Raw genomic sequence first — 14825 nt, forward strand, 5'->3', positions numbered from 1 at the left:
CATGAAGGCAGCACTAGGTCACATGAGCTGACAGGTGACATCACAATTCAGTCTTTGACAAGCTAAAATGTAGGGACTGCCTCTAGGCGCCGGGGCAATCACAAAAAATGGTGGCAGGGCATGCTGTAATATATCATCTGTAGGAGAAGCAATGCAACAGAGGGAGAGGGTTAGGTGGGTAAATGGGTAATTGTGCTTTTGTACCGAACTAGGAGGAGTTTTTTACAACTTTTCAGGTCTTGATTGGAAAATGGAGTTAGTGAATACACACTATGTTAAATTCATCACACTGGTACCCTAAGTGCACACAAATATGATCTCTCATAAACAACAAAATGTGGGGTTGGGGATTTAGCTCAGTGGTAGAGCACTTGCCTGCAAGCGCAAGGCCCTGGGTTCGAGCCTATGCTCAAAAAAAAATGTATGAAGGTGACTTTAATTACAAGTATAAATTGCAGCCTGGCGGTGGCGCACGCCTTTAATCCCGGCCTCGGGAGGCAGAGGCAAGGGGATCTCTGTGAGTTCCAGCCCAGCCTGGTCTACAAAGGGAGTTCCAGGACAGCCAGAGCTACACAGAGAAACCCTGTCTCAAAACAACAAATAGTGTCTATTACAAGTCCTCCACAGGCACAAAGGTTATGTTGAACTTCTGAAGAGATGGAGTGAGGGAGTAGGGAAGCTCTGTTAAAGAGATGGACATGGAAGCACACCCGCAGAGACTTTGGTCTCCAGAGCTTGGAAGAAAGTCACCACCACCCACCTCTGCAAAGGGCTTTTGATAAATTAGGAAAACACTTCCAGCTTGGCCCGCGCTATGGCGCAAGCGCAGGCGCAGAAGCGCGTTGGGGGGAGGGGAGGGGCCTGTGCCCACGTGGCGGGGGGGGGGCGGGGGGGGGCGGAGCAAGTCTCGCGAGGCCGCGCCCTGGTTCGCGCGGTCTCTAGCGTGCCGTTTTATCCTCTTGGCGGCGGGGGACTCCTAGCTTTCTTTGAGGGACGTGTTTTCGTGCTCGCTCGGTCATGGAGACGCGGTCCAAGCGGCTGGACGCGGCGACTCCGTCCCATCGCTGGACTCGAAAGGCGGTGCTGTTCCTGCCGTGGCTGCTGCTGTTCCTCTTGCGGACCGAAGCTCTGCAGGGCTTGGAGACTGAGGAGCGGTTCCGGACCCGTGAAAATGAGTGCCACTTCTATGCTGGTGGACAAGTGTACCCGGGAGAGGTGTCCCGGGTTTCGGTCGCAGATCACTCCCTGCATCTAAGCAAAGCCAAGAGTAGGTGGTGCCCTGCAGAGGTTGGGTGTATGGGGCAGAACTCTGGGATACTTAGACCCTTGTCATGGATGCTACGAAAGGGTGGGGCTGGTGTTGGGCCGCACCCCCAAGGCTGCTTTGGGTCCACCCCATTGCCTTTGTGGGTGTGAGGTATGAAGAAAGAGATGGTTTCCTCCGATCAGATTTTGGGAGAGGTAGCGGTTACCCCTAAAGCCGCAAATCGGGATGTTCCTTCCTAGTCCCGGGCTCGCAGGTGTGGAGGATGTTGTGCAAACTAAAAGACTTCCTTAAATATCCGAAAATGCCTGCAGCAGTCCTGTCTTTTTCAGGGAAGAAAGTGCATTGATAAGTTGAATAATGATTCACAGAAAGTTTGATTACACAGAAAAGTGGCTAAACAAAATGTTCAGAAGGGCAAACTTTTTTTTTTCATACTATACAAAGATTCTTATTGAAATTCATTTCCCCAAAAATTGTAGAGTTAGTGGGTATTGATGTTTCAAAAAAAAAAAAAATGAAGACTTTATTATAGCGAGTATTTCGGAGGGAAACTGGGCTTGGGGGTGGCAGTGGCACAATTGGGTTGATGGTGTCCTGCCAACTGCGCTTTTCAATATTTGTCTTTCTGTCCAGTGTTTGAAGCTAGTGGCCACTCAGAAAAGACACGTCAGACTAAGTAGATACTGCTAAAGTTGAGGCCTGCTGCATCTGGATATTAAGATTGCCAAAAAGAAGTGATCAGGGCATCCAGACAAAGCCCCTGTCTTCCTTGCTTTTCCCTAACCCACTTTTCCTGGGGATTATTTGACATTCTGTAGGTATATGTTTGAGTTTTGCCTGTTGCAGCACATTATATCCTAGTGTTCAGTGAAAAAATAGTTATACTTGACAATTTGCAGTCTGCTTTTTGAGCATAGGGCCTGGACAGATCTGACAGAATGGCTACAAACTTCTACTTCAGCTTGCAGAGAGCTGGGACTACAAATTTGCCTTACCTCACCACAGCGGGGTACTTCACAGTCGCTACCACATGTGATGAATGAGAAAAACTGTTTTTTCCCCTTAAACATTTGTAGTTTCATAGTACAAGTTAACTACTTTGGGACTTTGTTTCTAGAAAGCCTGTTTTGCTTAAAAAAACAATAATATTTCCAAGTCCCATTGATTTCACTTGCCTGAGGAAGATAGTCTGAAATGTGTTTACTCCAATATACTTCCTGTTGGAAACAAAGCCATTCCAAAGCTGTATTTGGAAGTACAAAAGAAAAACTAGTAATTATAATAGCTTTCTGTTTTCCAAAAATATTTCAAAATTTTAATTGTTGCATATCTGTGTCACATACAAGCTGATCTAGAATTGGAGAAAATGAGGATTTTTATTCATAAAGGAGATATTGTAGAGCATTTAAGGCTATATTTTCAGATCATTTTAAATAACATGAAAAACGTCATAATTTACATTTTCAATGGGAGGAAAAGATGAGAATACACCATGATCCAGATTTGTGTTTGGAAAAAATAGGAAAGATCAAAATGTTAACAGTAGTTTAGCTGATGATAGTTAGAAAGATAAGGAATTTAAACTGTATTCATTATTATTCTCTCTGTTTACCAGAATCCTTATGCTAATGCATATTTAAGACATTGCTGTTTGTTTTGTTGAGACAGGCTCTCTCCATGTAGCCCTGGCTGTCCTAGAACTCACTATGTAGATCAGGCTGGCCTCCCACTCAGAGAGATCCACCTGCTTCTGCCTTTTGAATGCTGGGGTTAAAGGTGTGCATCGCTGTGTTTTTTGTTTCATTTTGTTTTTTTAATAGATACAGAGGGCTGATTTTGGAATTGTATTTAAAAATCTTAGTAAAGTAACTTCAATTACTCCATCAAAACCAAAAATTTGCAAACATTGATTTTCAGAACAATATTTATTTTCCTGACATGGTTTTCTGTACATGTAAAATTCTTAAAGAGTGTCATAACAGATCATTACAGTTATTATAACCTCTTTCTTATTTAAGCATTTGAAGTAGTGAATATAAAATATACAAACTTTAGAAGATTTCTAATTTTATCTTCTGGCCTTTCTTAATAAAATTAGAATTATTTATATTAGGTAGTTCTGACTCAGGTAAGAAATCACATGTTATAAACTTCACAAGGAAATTCATCTTCAGTTTTTCTCTGTAGAGCAACTGTTAGTGCTGGCTTTTACAGAGAAGTATAAGGCTTGATTCTAGAAACTTTAGTTCAACTTGGAGGCAAGTATTGATCTTAGTATATGTAATGGTTTTGAAAGTGTTATTTGAATGTGTCAACAACATGAAGGGACATAATTATCAAAGGGTGCTAGCTAGAGGTCCAGCATGCCCTTACAGTACAGCAGCACTATTGAATTTGTATCAGGTCACTTGAAACCTGTTCAGAGGAGTAGGGGAGGGGTGTTTCCTTTTTCAAAGCCTTCTAGGACAACTATCCCATGATCTGGGATAACTTAGAGGGGCTCAAGTAAGATAGCCAGTATTTAGTACAAGGATAAGATGTAAGGCTTGCTGGGCATAGGCAGAAACATTTTTATTTCATTCAATTTATGTGTGTTAATAATTATAGTAACCAGGAAAAATTCTGTATGTATTTTCACTAATATTCAACTGAAATTTAGCATTTCCTCCTATTATATAAGCAAAAACTTCACTTAAGAAATACTTACTTGTACCTGTTGCCCATTGAGACAGAGACTTTCATGCTGTGTGGTAGCTATTGTGGGGATCCTGTCAGTGTTATCTGGCAGAGTTAGAGAATCACTGCCACATTTTCACCTTGAAGGTGTTCTGAATGAACACACAGCTATTACTAGATCACCAACTTCTTAAATGCTTATACTTGCATTTCAGGTAATTGGTTTCCTTTGTAATTCTATGTGTCTTATATTTTCTAACAGTAAGTTATTGTTCTGAGTTCTCAGAAGTCAAAGCTTCCAGACTGCTAACAAAGTTAGAAGCCCCAATCTTTAGTGTTTATTTAAAGCTGTCCTTTGCCATTCTAACAACTATCTTAGTGTTAGAGAACATTATGTTTTTCTTTTTTAGTTTCCAAGCCAGCACCATATTGGGAAGGAACAGCTGTGATAAACGGAGAATTCAAGGAGCTCAAACTGACTGACTATCGTGGGAAATACTTGGTTTTTTTCTTCTACCCACTTGATTTGTAAGTTATACATGCAAGTAAATACAAGTAAAATGCCAATCTTTGTCATTTGCTATCTAAGAACAACAAACAGAATTTGTTTTTCAACTGATGGTTCTTAAGGCAAGCTGAGAGGAGGAAGGTAATATCTACCATATATTTGAGTCATAAAGACAAGAAAATAGACTAATAATATTTTAGCAAGTATTTAATGCAAGAGTTAATACATGATTCTGTTTACTATAAAGGCTTTGCTATTTTTATTTGCTGTATCATTTTCCTGAGGTTTGAACATTTTAATATATTTATTTGATACATATATAGTAATCTTTTTTATTGTGAGGTTCTTCAATTCTGTCAGCATTATTTGGATGGCTGTAAAGTCAATTGTAAGTTGTCTTGTAGTTACTCACATCAAGGAGTTTATTTTGAGACATACAATTTTGAGAATGCCTTACTCATGACTACAATGAAAAGCAACAGACAAAAGAATTAGTTATCACAACCTCTTATTTTTTTCTATTTGAATTTTTGGGGGGTTACAAAAAGCAACTAATAAATTAATGAAATGGGGGTGCTGCTGTGAGGATGAAGGAAACATTGCTCCCATACTGATCAATTGAATTATAAGAAGGAAATTTGTTGAAATGCAATTGAGAACTGGAAATTTCTTTAGAATATTAAATACTGTCTTAGATGTGTTTTCTCCAAGTGAAATTCTATCAGCTGTCCTTAAGGTGTGTTTTTATATACTCAGAAGTGTCTTTAGTAAGCAAAAACGTGTTTGAAAGTTCAGATGTGTGCTTATTTTGAGAGTACTGACTTGTTTTCCTTTTTCAACTTTCAGCACCTTTGTGTGTCCAACTGAAATCATCGCTTTTGGTGACCGAATTGAAGAATTCAGATCTATAAATACTGAAGTGGTGGCATGCTCGGTTGACTCTCAGTTTACCCACTTGGCCTGGTCAGTGTTTTGCCTTAAGTCTGGGATAAAATGAGTAGATTTACTTCTTAGTCATGTGCAGATAGCTCTTAATATGGTAATATAAATTTGGGTATCCTTAATGTGAAGAAAAATTAAAACATTCCTGTTACATAGTCATCAATATTAGTTCAGTCATTAGCTTTTATAGTTTTCAAAAAGCAGTAATTTTTAAAAATTAATTTTAGACTACTGTGGCTAAAATAGAAGGATCTCTATGAATTAAGGCCAGTGCAGGCTGCAGAGTAAGATCCTGTCTCAAAATACAAAAACAAAAATTTAGTTTAAAAGTAACATGTAAAATGTATTATCATGAGAAGATATTTTACCTAACAAGCTGCAAATAACTGCAAGTTAAAAGGAAAAGACATGCCATTTCTCCCTGTCTCATTGGCTGACACTGAAAAAAAAAAAACCCTTGGTGTTAATAGAGGTGTGAAAGAATGGCATTCAGACAATAGACACATTAAAATGTTTAAGTATATAGGACAAAGTCCAGTTGGTCTGAGACTGACAACTGATGACTAATAGAAGAACATTAAATCTACATGCTCATTTGCTTTATCATGTTATCTAATGAAAAAGTTATACCATTCCAAATGATATAGGTGTGTTTTTTTTTCAGAGTTATTTATCTATATAGGAGTGCTCTATCTGCATGTACACCTGTATGCCAGAAGAAGGCATTAGATCCCATTATAGGTTATTGTAAGCCACCATGTGGTTGCTGGGAATTGAACCCAGGACCTCTGAAAGAGCATACAGTGCTCTTAGCCTTTGAGCCACCTCTCCAGCCCTCCAGTGTCCTTTTCTATGGGAATTTGGGGGCTATGTTCTTAACTAGATAACTTTTATATTAATACTAGCCAAGGTTTTTACTTAGGTGTTAGAACTGGGGCTGCAGACCTTCAGAGCAGTATTTTTGTTTCTGTTTTATTTTTGCTGGTATGTCAGTGTCATTCCATGGGGGAACAGTGCACAAGTGCTATAATTTCAGGTTACAGATACTTAAATCTGAAGACTGATGGACTTGAGATCAAGACTAAGTTCCCTCACTGCTTCACGTGGAGTTTGTATTTCTTAGCCTTGCAGAGCAGTGAAAGATCTTCTCATTGCATCCCACCACTCTTTCAAGGCTCTGTCTTGTGATCTGTTCTAAGACTTAAGACACACTCTTTTATTATAATGAAATCCAGTATTATGTATAATTAATGTATGCTTAAGAAACTTAAAAAACCCTAAGTCTGTCTGAGCATGTGGCCCATGTCTTTAGTCCCAGCACTGGGGAAGCAGAGGCAAATAGATCTCTGTGAGTTGGAGGTCAGCCAGTTATCCTAACTAGTTTGCATACCTAAAGTATACACCCTTTATTCTATCAATTTTACTTCTAGAAGGCAGGTAACAAAGAAGTATGGAAGGATGGGTGTATAGGATGCTTTCAGCAATGTTTTAAAAGAAAAATGCAATCAGTTTGATGTCTGTCAGTAGAGATCAGTAAAATATGGTACTTTGTATATTAAAAATACCATTTGTATCAACATTTAGTACTTCAAAGATATGATACACTACCCAGTGAGAAAAAAAGGCATGAAAATAGTCCAGTAGTCTGCTTTTGTTACAAAGGGGAGATAGAGTTTTATTTATGTATTTTCATGTGTGGAAAGAGTTGATTTTTAATGTCACTTATCACTGAGAGATGATGTTCCATTACAGGATTAATACCCCTCGAAGACAGGGAGGACTGGGGCCAATAAGAATTCCACTTCTTTCGGACCTGAACCATCAGATCTCAAAGGACTACGGTGTATACCTTGAGGACTCAGGCCATACTCTTAGGTACCCTTCTGTGGTTAACGTTTTGAAAAGTCTAAGTACAAGTATAATCTTCCTAGAAGTATGTGGTACTTCAGAGTTAGGAGATAGATATTTTGATCAAAAATACTATTTTGCTCTATTTGCAGGAATGTTATAGTCTTTAAACTGTTGACAGCCTATTTCAACTAGAATTGCACACTGTTAGAGCTAGAGGGCTTTGACAACCCCTCTATTTACAGATAAAAGTGTCAGGTGTGTAGATTTCTATGAATTTAGTAGGAGTTATAGAATAAGTTAATAGCAGAGACCAGACTTGTATCTGGGTCTGCTAACCTATTCATTCTTCTTTTTTCCTTTTTTCTGAAATGGCTCTAGTAATGTTTTTCTTCTGCACCCTTAGTGCTTTGCAGAACTGTACCTTTGGGAAGACTAAGGCACTATCTCACCCAGCAGCCTTCTCAGCTTTTTTGGTTTTTGATTGTTTGAGACAGTATAGCTCTGGCTGTCCCAGAACTCACTCTTTAGACTATGCTGGCAGCTTTTACATGAGCTACTAAGTACAAATAGAATTATTTGATAAAAAGGGCAATTTTAGCCTTAAAAAGTTAAAAGTTGTTGAACGTTGACCAAGTAATATTACCTAATATTGAATTCGCCCTTTTATTTTGATTAATAGCTTTTTCTTTTTTTAGATAGGATCTTAGTCCACTCTGGCTTTGATTTGAACTACATAGTTAAGGATGACCCTGAACTCCTAATTATCCTGCCTCTATCTCCCCAAGTGCTGGGATTATTTAAAATCAGATTAAGGTTTTTTCTTTCCCCTTCAGAGGGAGGGATTGTGTGTTCTTTGTTTTTCTGAAACAGATTATGGAGCATTGACTCGCCTGGAATTGGCTGACCACCAACTCACAAAGATCTATTTGCCTTTGCTTCCTTGGTGCTGGGAATGAGCCACCAGATAGATGAAGTTTTTAAAACATACATTAATTATACATAATACTGGATTTCATTATATTTTTATACATGTAGATAGTGAACGTATCTTAATCACATTTTACCCCCCATTATCCACTCTTGTCCCATTCCTGCTGTTCCTCTCCTAATTATCCTCCTACTGATGTCCCTTTTGCATGTGTGTGTAGCCCAGTGAATTTAAGTAGCGTAGTTTATAGGACTGTGGGCACCTTACCAGTGGCTGAAGAAAACAACCATTAACTACTTAAAGATAGACCAAGGAGGTGTTAAACTCTTCCATTGCTTGCTTATAAATCCTAAAAGATAGGAGGAACCCCTTATCCCAAAACAGGTTCTTAAAACAATCTGTATCTGTGTATGTTTGTATGTGGATCTGTGCCTTCAGAGAGAGGCATCAGTTACCTGGAAATGGAGTTAAAGGCAGTTATGAGCTGCCTGAAGTGGAGGCTGGGAATATAACTTGGGTCTTCTGGAAGAGTAGTATGTGCTTTAAACTGCTGAGCTAACTCCAGTTCCTCAAAACAAAATTTCCAAACTACGATTTAACAGTGCTAGTCCAAAAGTATATAATATGGGGTTAGGAGTTTATATGGCAATAGAGTAGTACTGGTGACTATATAGCAGAATACTTACCTTAACTGACAAGCAGTGGAATCACCATTACATGCCTGTACTTTACAGAGGCCTCTTTATTATTGACGACAAAGGAGTCCTAAGGCAGATTACTCTGAATGACCTTCCTGTGGGTAGATCAGTGGACGAGACACTGCGTTTGGTTCAAGCATTCCAGTACACTGACAAGCATGGAGAAGGTATCCTTCTTTTACTCTTCTTTTTTTAAAACCTTACTTTTTTTTATTTGACAATGTCATACATGTTTTTATAATGAATTTGGTCTTTTTCATTCCTCATTACCCTTTTATCTATTTCTCCCACCAAAACTCTTCTCCTTTCTACCAAGCTCCCACCTACTTTTATGTTTTTATTGGTGACCCATTGAGCTTAACCTATTGAGGGTTGCTTACATGAACATGACTGGGGGTGGGGTTATTTTATGGATCATGGGCAACTTATTAGTAGCTATATCACTGAAGAAAATGATACTCCCTCCCCCATTGAATGCTTCAGTGAGGAGTGGGGCCTATGCTCCCCTCCCCTTTTCCATGATAGAATGTTGACATGCCCAGTCTTGTACAGGTAACCATAACTGCTGTGAACATGTGTACAACAGTCATGTCCAGATGACATAGTTTCCTTATATTCCTCCTCATCCTCTGTCCATCTGCCAAGATGTTCCCTGAGCCATAGAGATACAGATGTCTTCCTTATGGCCAAGTACTTAACAATCACTTATTCTCAGCACTTTGACCAATTATGAATCTTAACATTAATTGCACCCATTGCAAAAAGTAGTTTTTCAGATGAAGGCTGAGAGCTGCACTATCTTTGTGTGCAAACATGAGACATTGTTAAAAGGCAGTATGACATCATGTCCATGGAGAAAAACAACAGTAAGGATCCCTTGTAGGGCAAATGACCTCCCATCCATCTTTTTTTTTTTTTAATGTGTGTTGTCAGGAGATGGGGAGTGGATAGAGGCATAATTTAATTTATCCCAAATGTAATTTGAATGCTTCCAACATACTCTGATTATGGTTCTTGATGTAGTAGATTTCTTTTAGCAAGCAAAATTGTTAATTTAAATGTTTTATCAAAATATCACTACTATCTTCTGCTTACTATAGCAAGATACAAAAATATTTCTTATTTGCATAGTCCCTTTGGATAAACTCAAAAAAGTTTCTCCTAGAATTTTTAAAATTATAGTTCTATAAAAAATGTAGTAGCAGTATGACAATATTTAGTAATATAGGTTTTATTTTTATGTTTCATTATTATATTTAGCTGTTTAGTTACTGTATTGTAATGAACTCACTTAAGAAAATGCTGCCGTCCGGCTGGCCTGTAGGTGAATCTCTGGGGTGTTGTCTTGATTAATGATTGATGTGGGAGTGCACAACTAAATGTTAATAGTGCCACCCTTGAGCAGATAGTCCTGGGTGCTATTTTAAAAAGCAGGTTTAGCAAGCCATGGGAACAAGCCAGTGCAGCACTTTTCCATGGCTGCTGCTTTAGTTCTTGCCTTAACTTCCTGTTAGACTTCCTTCCAAGATGGACTGTGATGTGTAAGTGGAATAAACCCTTCCTCCCCAAGTTTCTTATGCTCATAGCATTTAATCATAGCAGTAGAAACCCTGAGACATTGATTAAATACTTGCCCAGTCCCAAACTCTACATCTCAGTGAACTTGTTAGAATTTAGCTTTTTAGGATTATTCAGTATCACATCAATAATCTAAGCAGTCCTTCTTTCTCAAGTTTCAGTGGTAGCTAAATAGAAAAAAGTCAAATTTTGCTAAGGTAGAATATGTTCTATATACCTTTAAAATGTAATTGCCGAATTGAGTGTGGTAGGTCAACTCTTTAATCCTAGCACCCAGGAGGTGGAAATAGTTGGATCTCTAAATTCAAGGCCAGCCAGATCTACATAGTGAGTTCCAAGCAAGCCACAACTACAGAGTGAGACTCTGTCTCAAAAAAAGTTAAACAGTAAATATTAAGTGTAGATCTTTTTAAAATACATGTTTGTGTTAGTTGATATGTCTGTGTGAGAGTATGTCCAGATGCCTACAGGGGCCAAAAATCACATCCCCTGGAGTCATAGTTATAGGTGGTTATAAACCCCTAATATAGATGCTGGGAACCAAGGTCAGGTTCTCTGAAGAGCGGTATGCACTCAACCACTAGGCCAGCTCTCCAGCCCCTGAGAGTAGATTTTAAGTATTCTTACTTCAGTGATTTATGTGAGATGATACAGGTTTGTTATTTTGATCCAATAATCCTACAATGTATGCATATATCAACCATACTCTGTACCCAAAAATGTATAATTTGGCTAAATTTGGGAGTATAGAAAATATAGCTCAGTCCCTGACTGAGCACATTCTAAAGTCTGTTAACAAACAGCACATCTTGGCAGCAGCACACAACTTAGCAGTGTATAAGCCAGATAATCTTATTGATCATGTATGTAAACTCAAGAGGATGCCTCACCTAGACTTTTTAGTTCATCAGATTCCCAGATCTTCCAATTTTATTATAGATACCAATTTATTTTTCATAGTGTAACTGCAAGTAAGTATAATTGGTAAAATCAAAATAGATAAGCTGCCTGCTAATAAATTCCATGAATAAACTTCTTTGTGTTAGCAGACAAGCTAACAGTATCCAAGTTCTTGATAGTCTGGACATGTTTAATACGATTTTTTCTTTCGTATGGAAATAGGTTCAGGAGTTGCTCAAGAAAATTAAACTGTTTTTAACTGCCTTTTTCTTATTCTTGTTCCTTTTAGTCTGCCCTGCTGGCTGGAAACCTGGTAGTGAAACAGTAAGTCATGTTGATTTTGTTGTTGTTGTTCAAGGCATGGCCAGAGCCAAAAATGTATGCGAGCTTTAATCAGACTGTCCTGATTTCCCAAATGAAGTAAACATTGTTAAGCAGAAATCAGGCTACAGACATTCTTGGGCTGGGAGAGAGTAGCTAAAATCAGAGAAGTCATAATATGGATAATATTGTGAATTTTAAAACTAACTGTCCAGAGAAATACACTGTTTTTAAAAAAGGAAAAACCAAAAGGGCAAGGTAGAGATGTAGGAGAATAAACTTAGAAGCTGTGTATGAAATTTCTTCTTATATTGTGAGCCAAGAAGACAGTCCAGAGCCAATGTCTCTACATAGGAGAAAGCTTTGAAGAAAATCTGGTTTTAATGAACACTGATGCTAATGGTCTGCCCCCTGTCATTTAAGGAAAGAAAAGATTCAACCACATATACATCCTCCATTAGGGATACTGGTATATTTTATGAGCAGTCCTTGAAGTAACCTTTGAATAGAATGACTTGGAAACTGGAATGAACCTTTTCTTAAATAATATCTAAAATCTTTCAGGTTTTTATCTTCTGAAAATCAAACAGTAGTTAGGGGAAAATACTAGAGGAAGGAAGGAAGACATTTTCCTAAAATAAAAGTACTATTAGCCAGAGATAGTCAAGGGTGGTAAGTCATGTTTTACCTTCAGATGTACTCTTTTTTGAACATGGATCCTACCTTAGGGCTTTGCCTTTGCTGTTTTTTCTTAAAAACATATTACTGTGCATTGTTGTTTATATGATGGGGGCTATGCATGCCACCATGTGGAGGGCAGAGGACAACTTGTGGAGTCTGCTCCCCTTTCACCTTTATGAGGGTTCCAGAGATCATCAGGTTTTCATGGCTTTTACCACTGAGCCTTTGATGTTCTTTCTGCATTGCCCTCTGTGTGGTTGGCTGACTCCTCTTCATTCATATTTCAGCTAGATGTCATCTTGAAAGTCTTTCCATGGCACTGTATACCAGCCCTATTCACTATCCCATCAACCTGTTTTTAAAAACATTTACCAGTCTAAAAACGTCAGAATATAAGTCTGAAGACAAGGGACATTAGTTATCTAGTTTGTTAATGCATACTGTCTGGCAAATAGTTTAAATAGTTGTCATATAGCAGTGCTCAGTAAATGTGTGTCAAAAGAACGACCAACCCCAGAAACACACACATGGAATTATTTTGGTCAACTAAAATTAAACTCAGTATATATACTAACACATTTTTCTGGAAATCCATGGTTTTCACCAGATTCTTTTTTTTGTTGTTGTTGTTTTGTTTTTGTTTTTTTGGTTTTTTTTTTTTTTTTTTTTTTTTTTTGGTTTTTCGAGACAGGGTTTCTCTGTGTAGCTTTGCGCCTTTCCTGGAACTCACTTGGTATCCCAGGCTGGCCTCGAACTCACAGAGATCCGCCTGGCTCTGCCTCCCGAGTGCTGGGATTAAAGGCATGTGCCACCACCGCCCGGCCAGGTTTTCACCAGATTCTTAAAGAAGTTTATGTCCTCTAAAAGTTAATCTCATAAATAGTATATTTTCTGAAGTGCATAATATTTATCCTATAATACTTTTCCTAGTGAATATATATGTTCTTGGGAACTTCCACTGATCGTTCAGGAGCTGAATACTTAGAATGTATCTGCAATGTTATTTTTTGTCACAGTTGGTTTGCTATATATCTGCCTGCAGAATTGCCTACTATCTTAAAGGAGAAATACTTTTTAAACCAGTAGCTTCTGAATTGTAATTATATGTGTAAGCCTATACAATCAACCAAATATAAGCCAACGTTATGGAAATGTATCATTTAATATATCTAGTGCTTGACATACCATTAATGAAGTATCTTCATATCCTCTTTAAGATGCTCTTTAGAGGAGTTTCTTTTTCTTTCAGAGTATTTATGCATTGATTTATTTATCTGTGCTTTCTTTTCACTTTGCAGCTTGAGATTATAAAATATTGCATTCTGAGCCAGACTCAGTGATAGAAACCTATAATTCCAGCTACTTAGGAAGCTGAGGTAGGAGGATCAAAAGTTCATGGCCTGTCTAGGCTACACATGAGTTCAAAACTAAAATAGGAAATGCAGCATGGTTCTATCTCAAAAAAGAAAGCTGTAAACAGAGCTTTAGATACAGCTCAGTGCTAACACTATTGTTTAACAGTTGAAGAACCCAGGGTTCAATTCCCAGTACTCCATATACCCTTAAAAATTCATTTGATAAATCCTTAGTGAACACGCTGCCTCCTTGTCAGGTTATTGTATAACATATAATCAGCAAATACATTTTTAAATATGTTAACATCTGTGGCCATGCTTTCAATGTGTTAAATTAGGTTGGGCCCCAATGTGCTATGAAAGCTTGGTAGTCAAGAGAAGAGCTGTAAATAACTTTTGGGTTGCTTGAGTATAGATGATGTTAATTCATTGAGAAATATATTCTTTCCTTCTTGGGATAGCTGAAATTAGTAGGTAGGACAAATTTAGTTTTTCCCAAACATAGTACATAATCTGATTTGGTGTCCAGAATCAGTGGTTACATCTTTAGGCAACAGGAGGGTAATTAATGCTAAACTATTCATAATGTACTTTGGCTTTTTTTAAATGAATAATTTCCTTTTTTTTTTTAAACAGATAATTCCAGATCCAGCTGGAAAACTGAAGTATTTCGACAAACTGAACTGAAAAATACTTCAGTTTTGATGTTTGGACCTTCTCAATAAAGGTCACTGTGTTATTACCATGTTGGTTTGCCATTGTGTTTTCTTAGATAATATCAAAATCTGTCATAGTCCAGAGGTATTTATTGTTGAAGGTAGACATTAAACACAAAAAAAGCATCCACTTTCTAAATTAAGGAATAACAAATTGAGCCAAATTCATAATCAACATAACTGCCATTTATGAAGTATGTACCATGTGGCAGGCATTGTATTAAAGAGGACTGACACATTTTATTATCACAATTGTTATTATAAGATGAGGAAAGAAACTCAGGTAAATTACCCAATGTTAACATATCTAGCTAGCATAGGCCACATCAGACTTTGAACCCATACAAGCTAACCTTAGTATGTGAGCTCTCAACAACGCACTGTGTCTCACATGTGTGCAAATC

The 14825-nt window shown here is 37.8% G+C and overlaps 1 protein-coding gene across 3 annotated transcripts; it reads left to right on the top strand.

Annotated features, from left to right (window-relative positions):
• The first annotated feature begins 901 nt into the window (after positions 1-901).
• On the top strand, positions 902-14450 carry Prdx4 (peroxiredoxin 4). 3 transcript variants are annotated; one of them, XM_036174696.1, is made up of 7 exons: positions 902-1267; positions 4354-4471; positions 5298-5414; positions 7146-7268; positions 8907-9037; positions 11638-11672; positions 14342-14450. In XM_036174696.1, the coding sequence occupies exons 1-7, from the start codon at positions 1018-1020 to the stop codon at positions 14390-14392; spliced, it is 825 nt and encodes a 274-aa protein (XP_036030589.1). In that variant the 5' UTR covers positions 902-1017; the 3' UTR covers positions 14393-14450. The 3 variants fall into 3 exon arrangements, with proteins under 3 accessions (XP_036030589.1, XP_036030590.1, XP_036030591.1); XM_036174697.1 differs by lacking the exon at positions 14342-14450 and adding an exon at positions 13649-14313; XM_036174698.1 differs by lacking the exon at positions 11638-11672.
• Positions 14451-14825: the final 375 nt, after the last annotated feature.

The sequence above is a fragment of the Onychomys torridus genome, chromosome X, assembly GCF_903995425.1.
Source record: "Onychomys torridus chromosome X, mOncTor1.1, whole genome shotgun sequence".
NCBI classification, from domain to species: domain Eukaryota; kingdom Metazoa; phylum Chordata; class Mammalia; order Rodentia; family Cricetidae; genus Onychomys; species Onychomys torridus.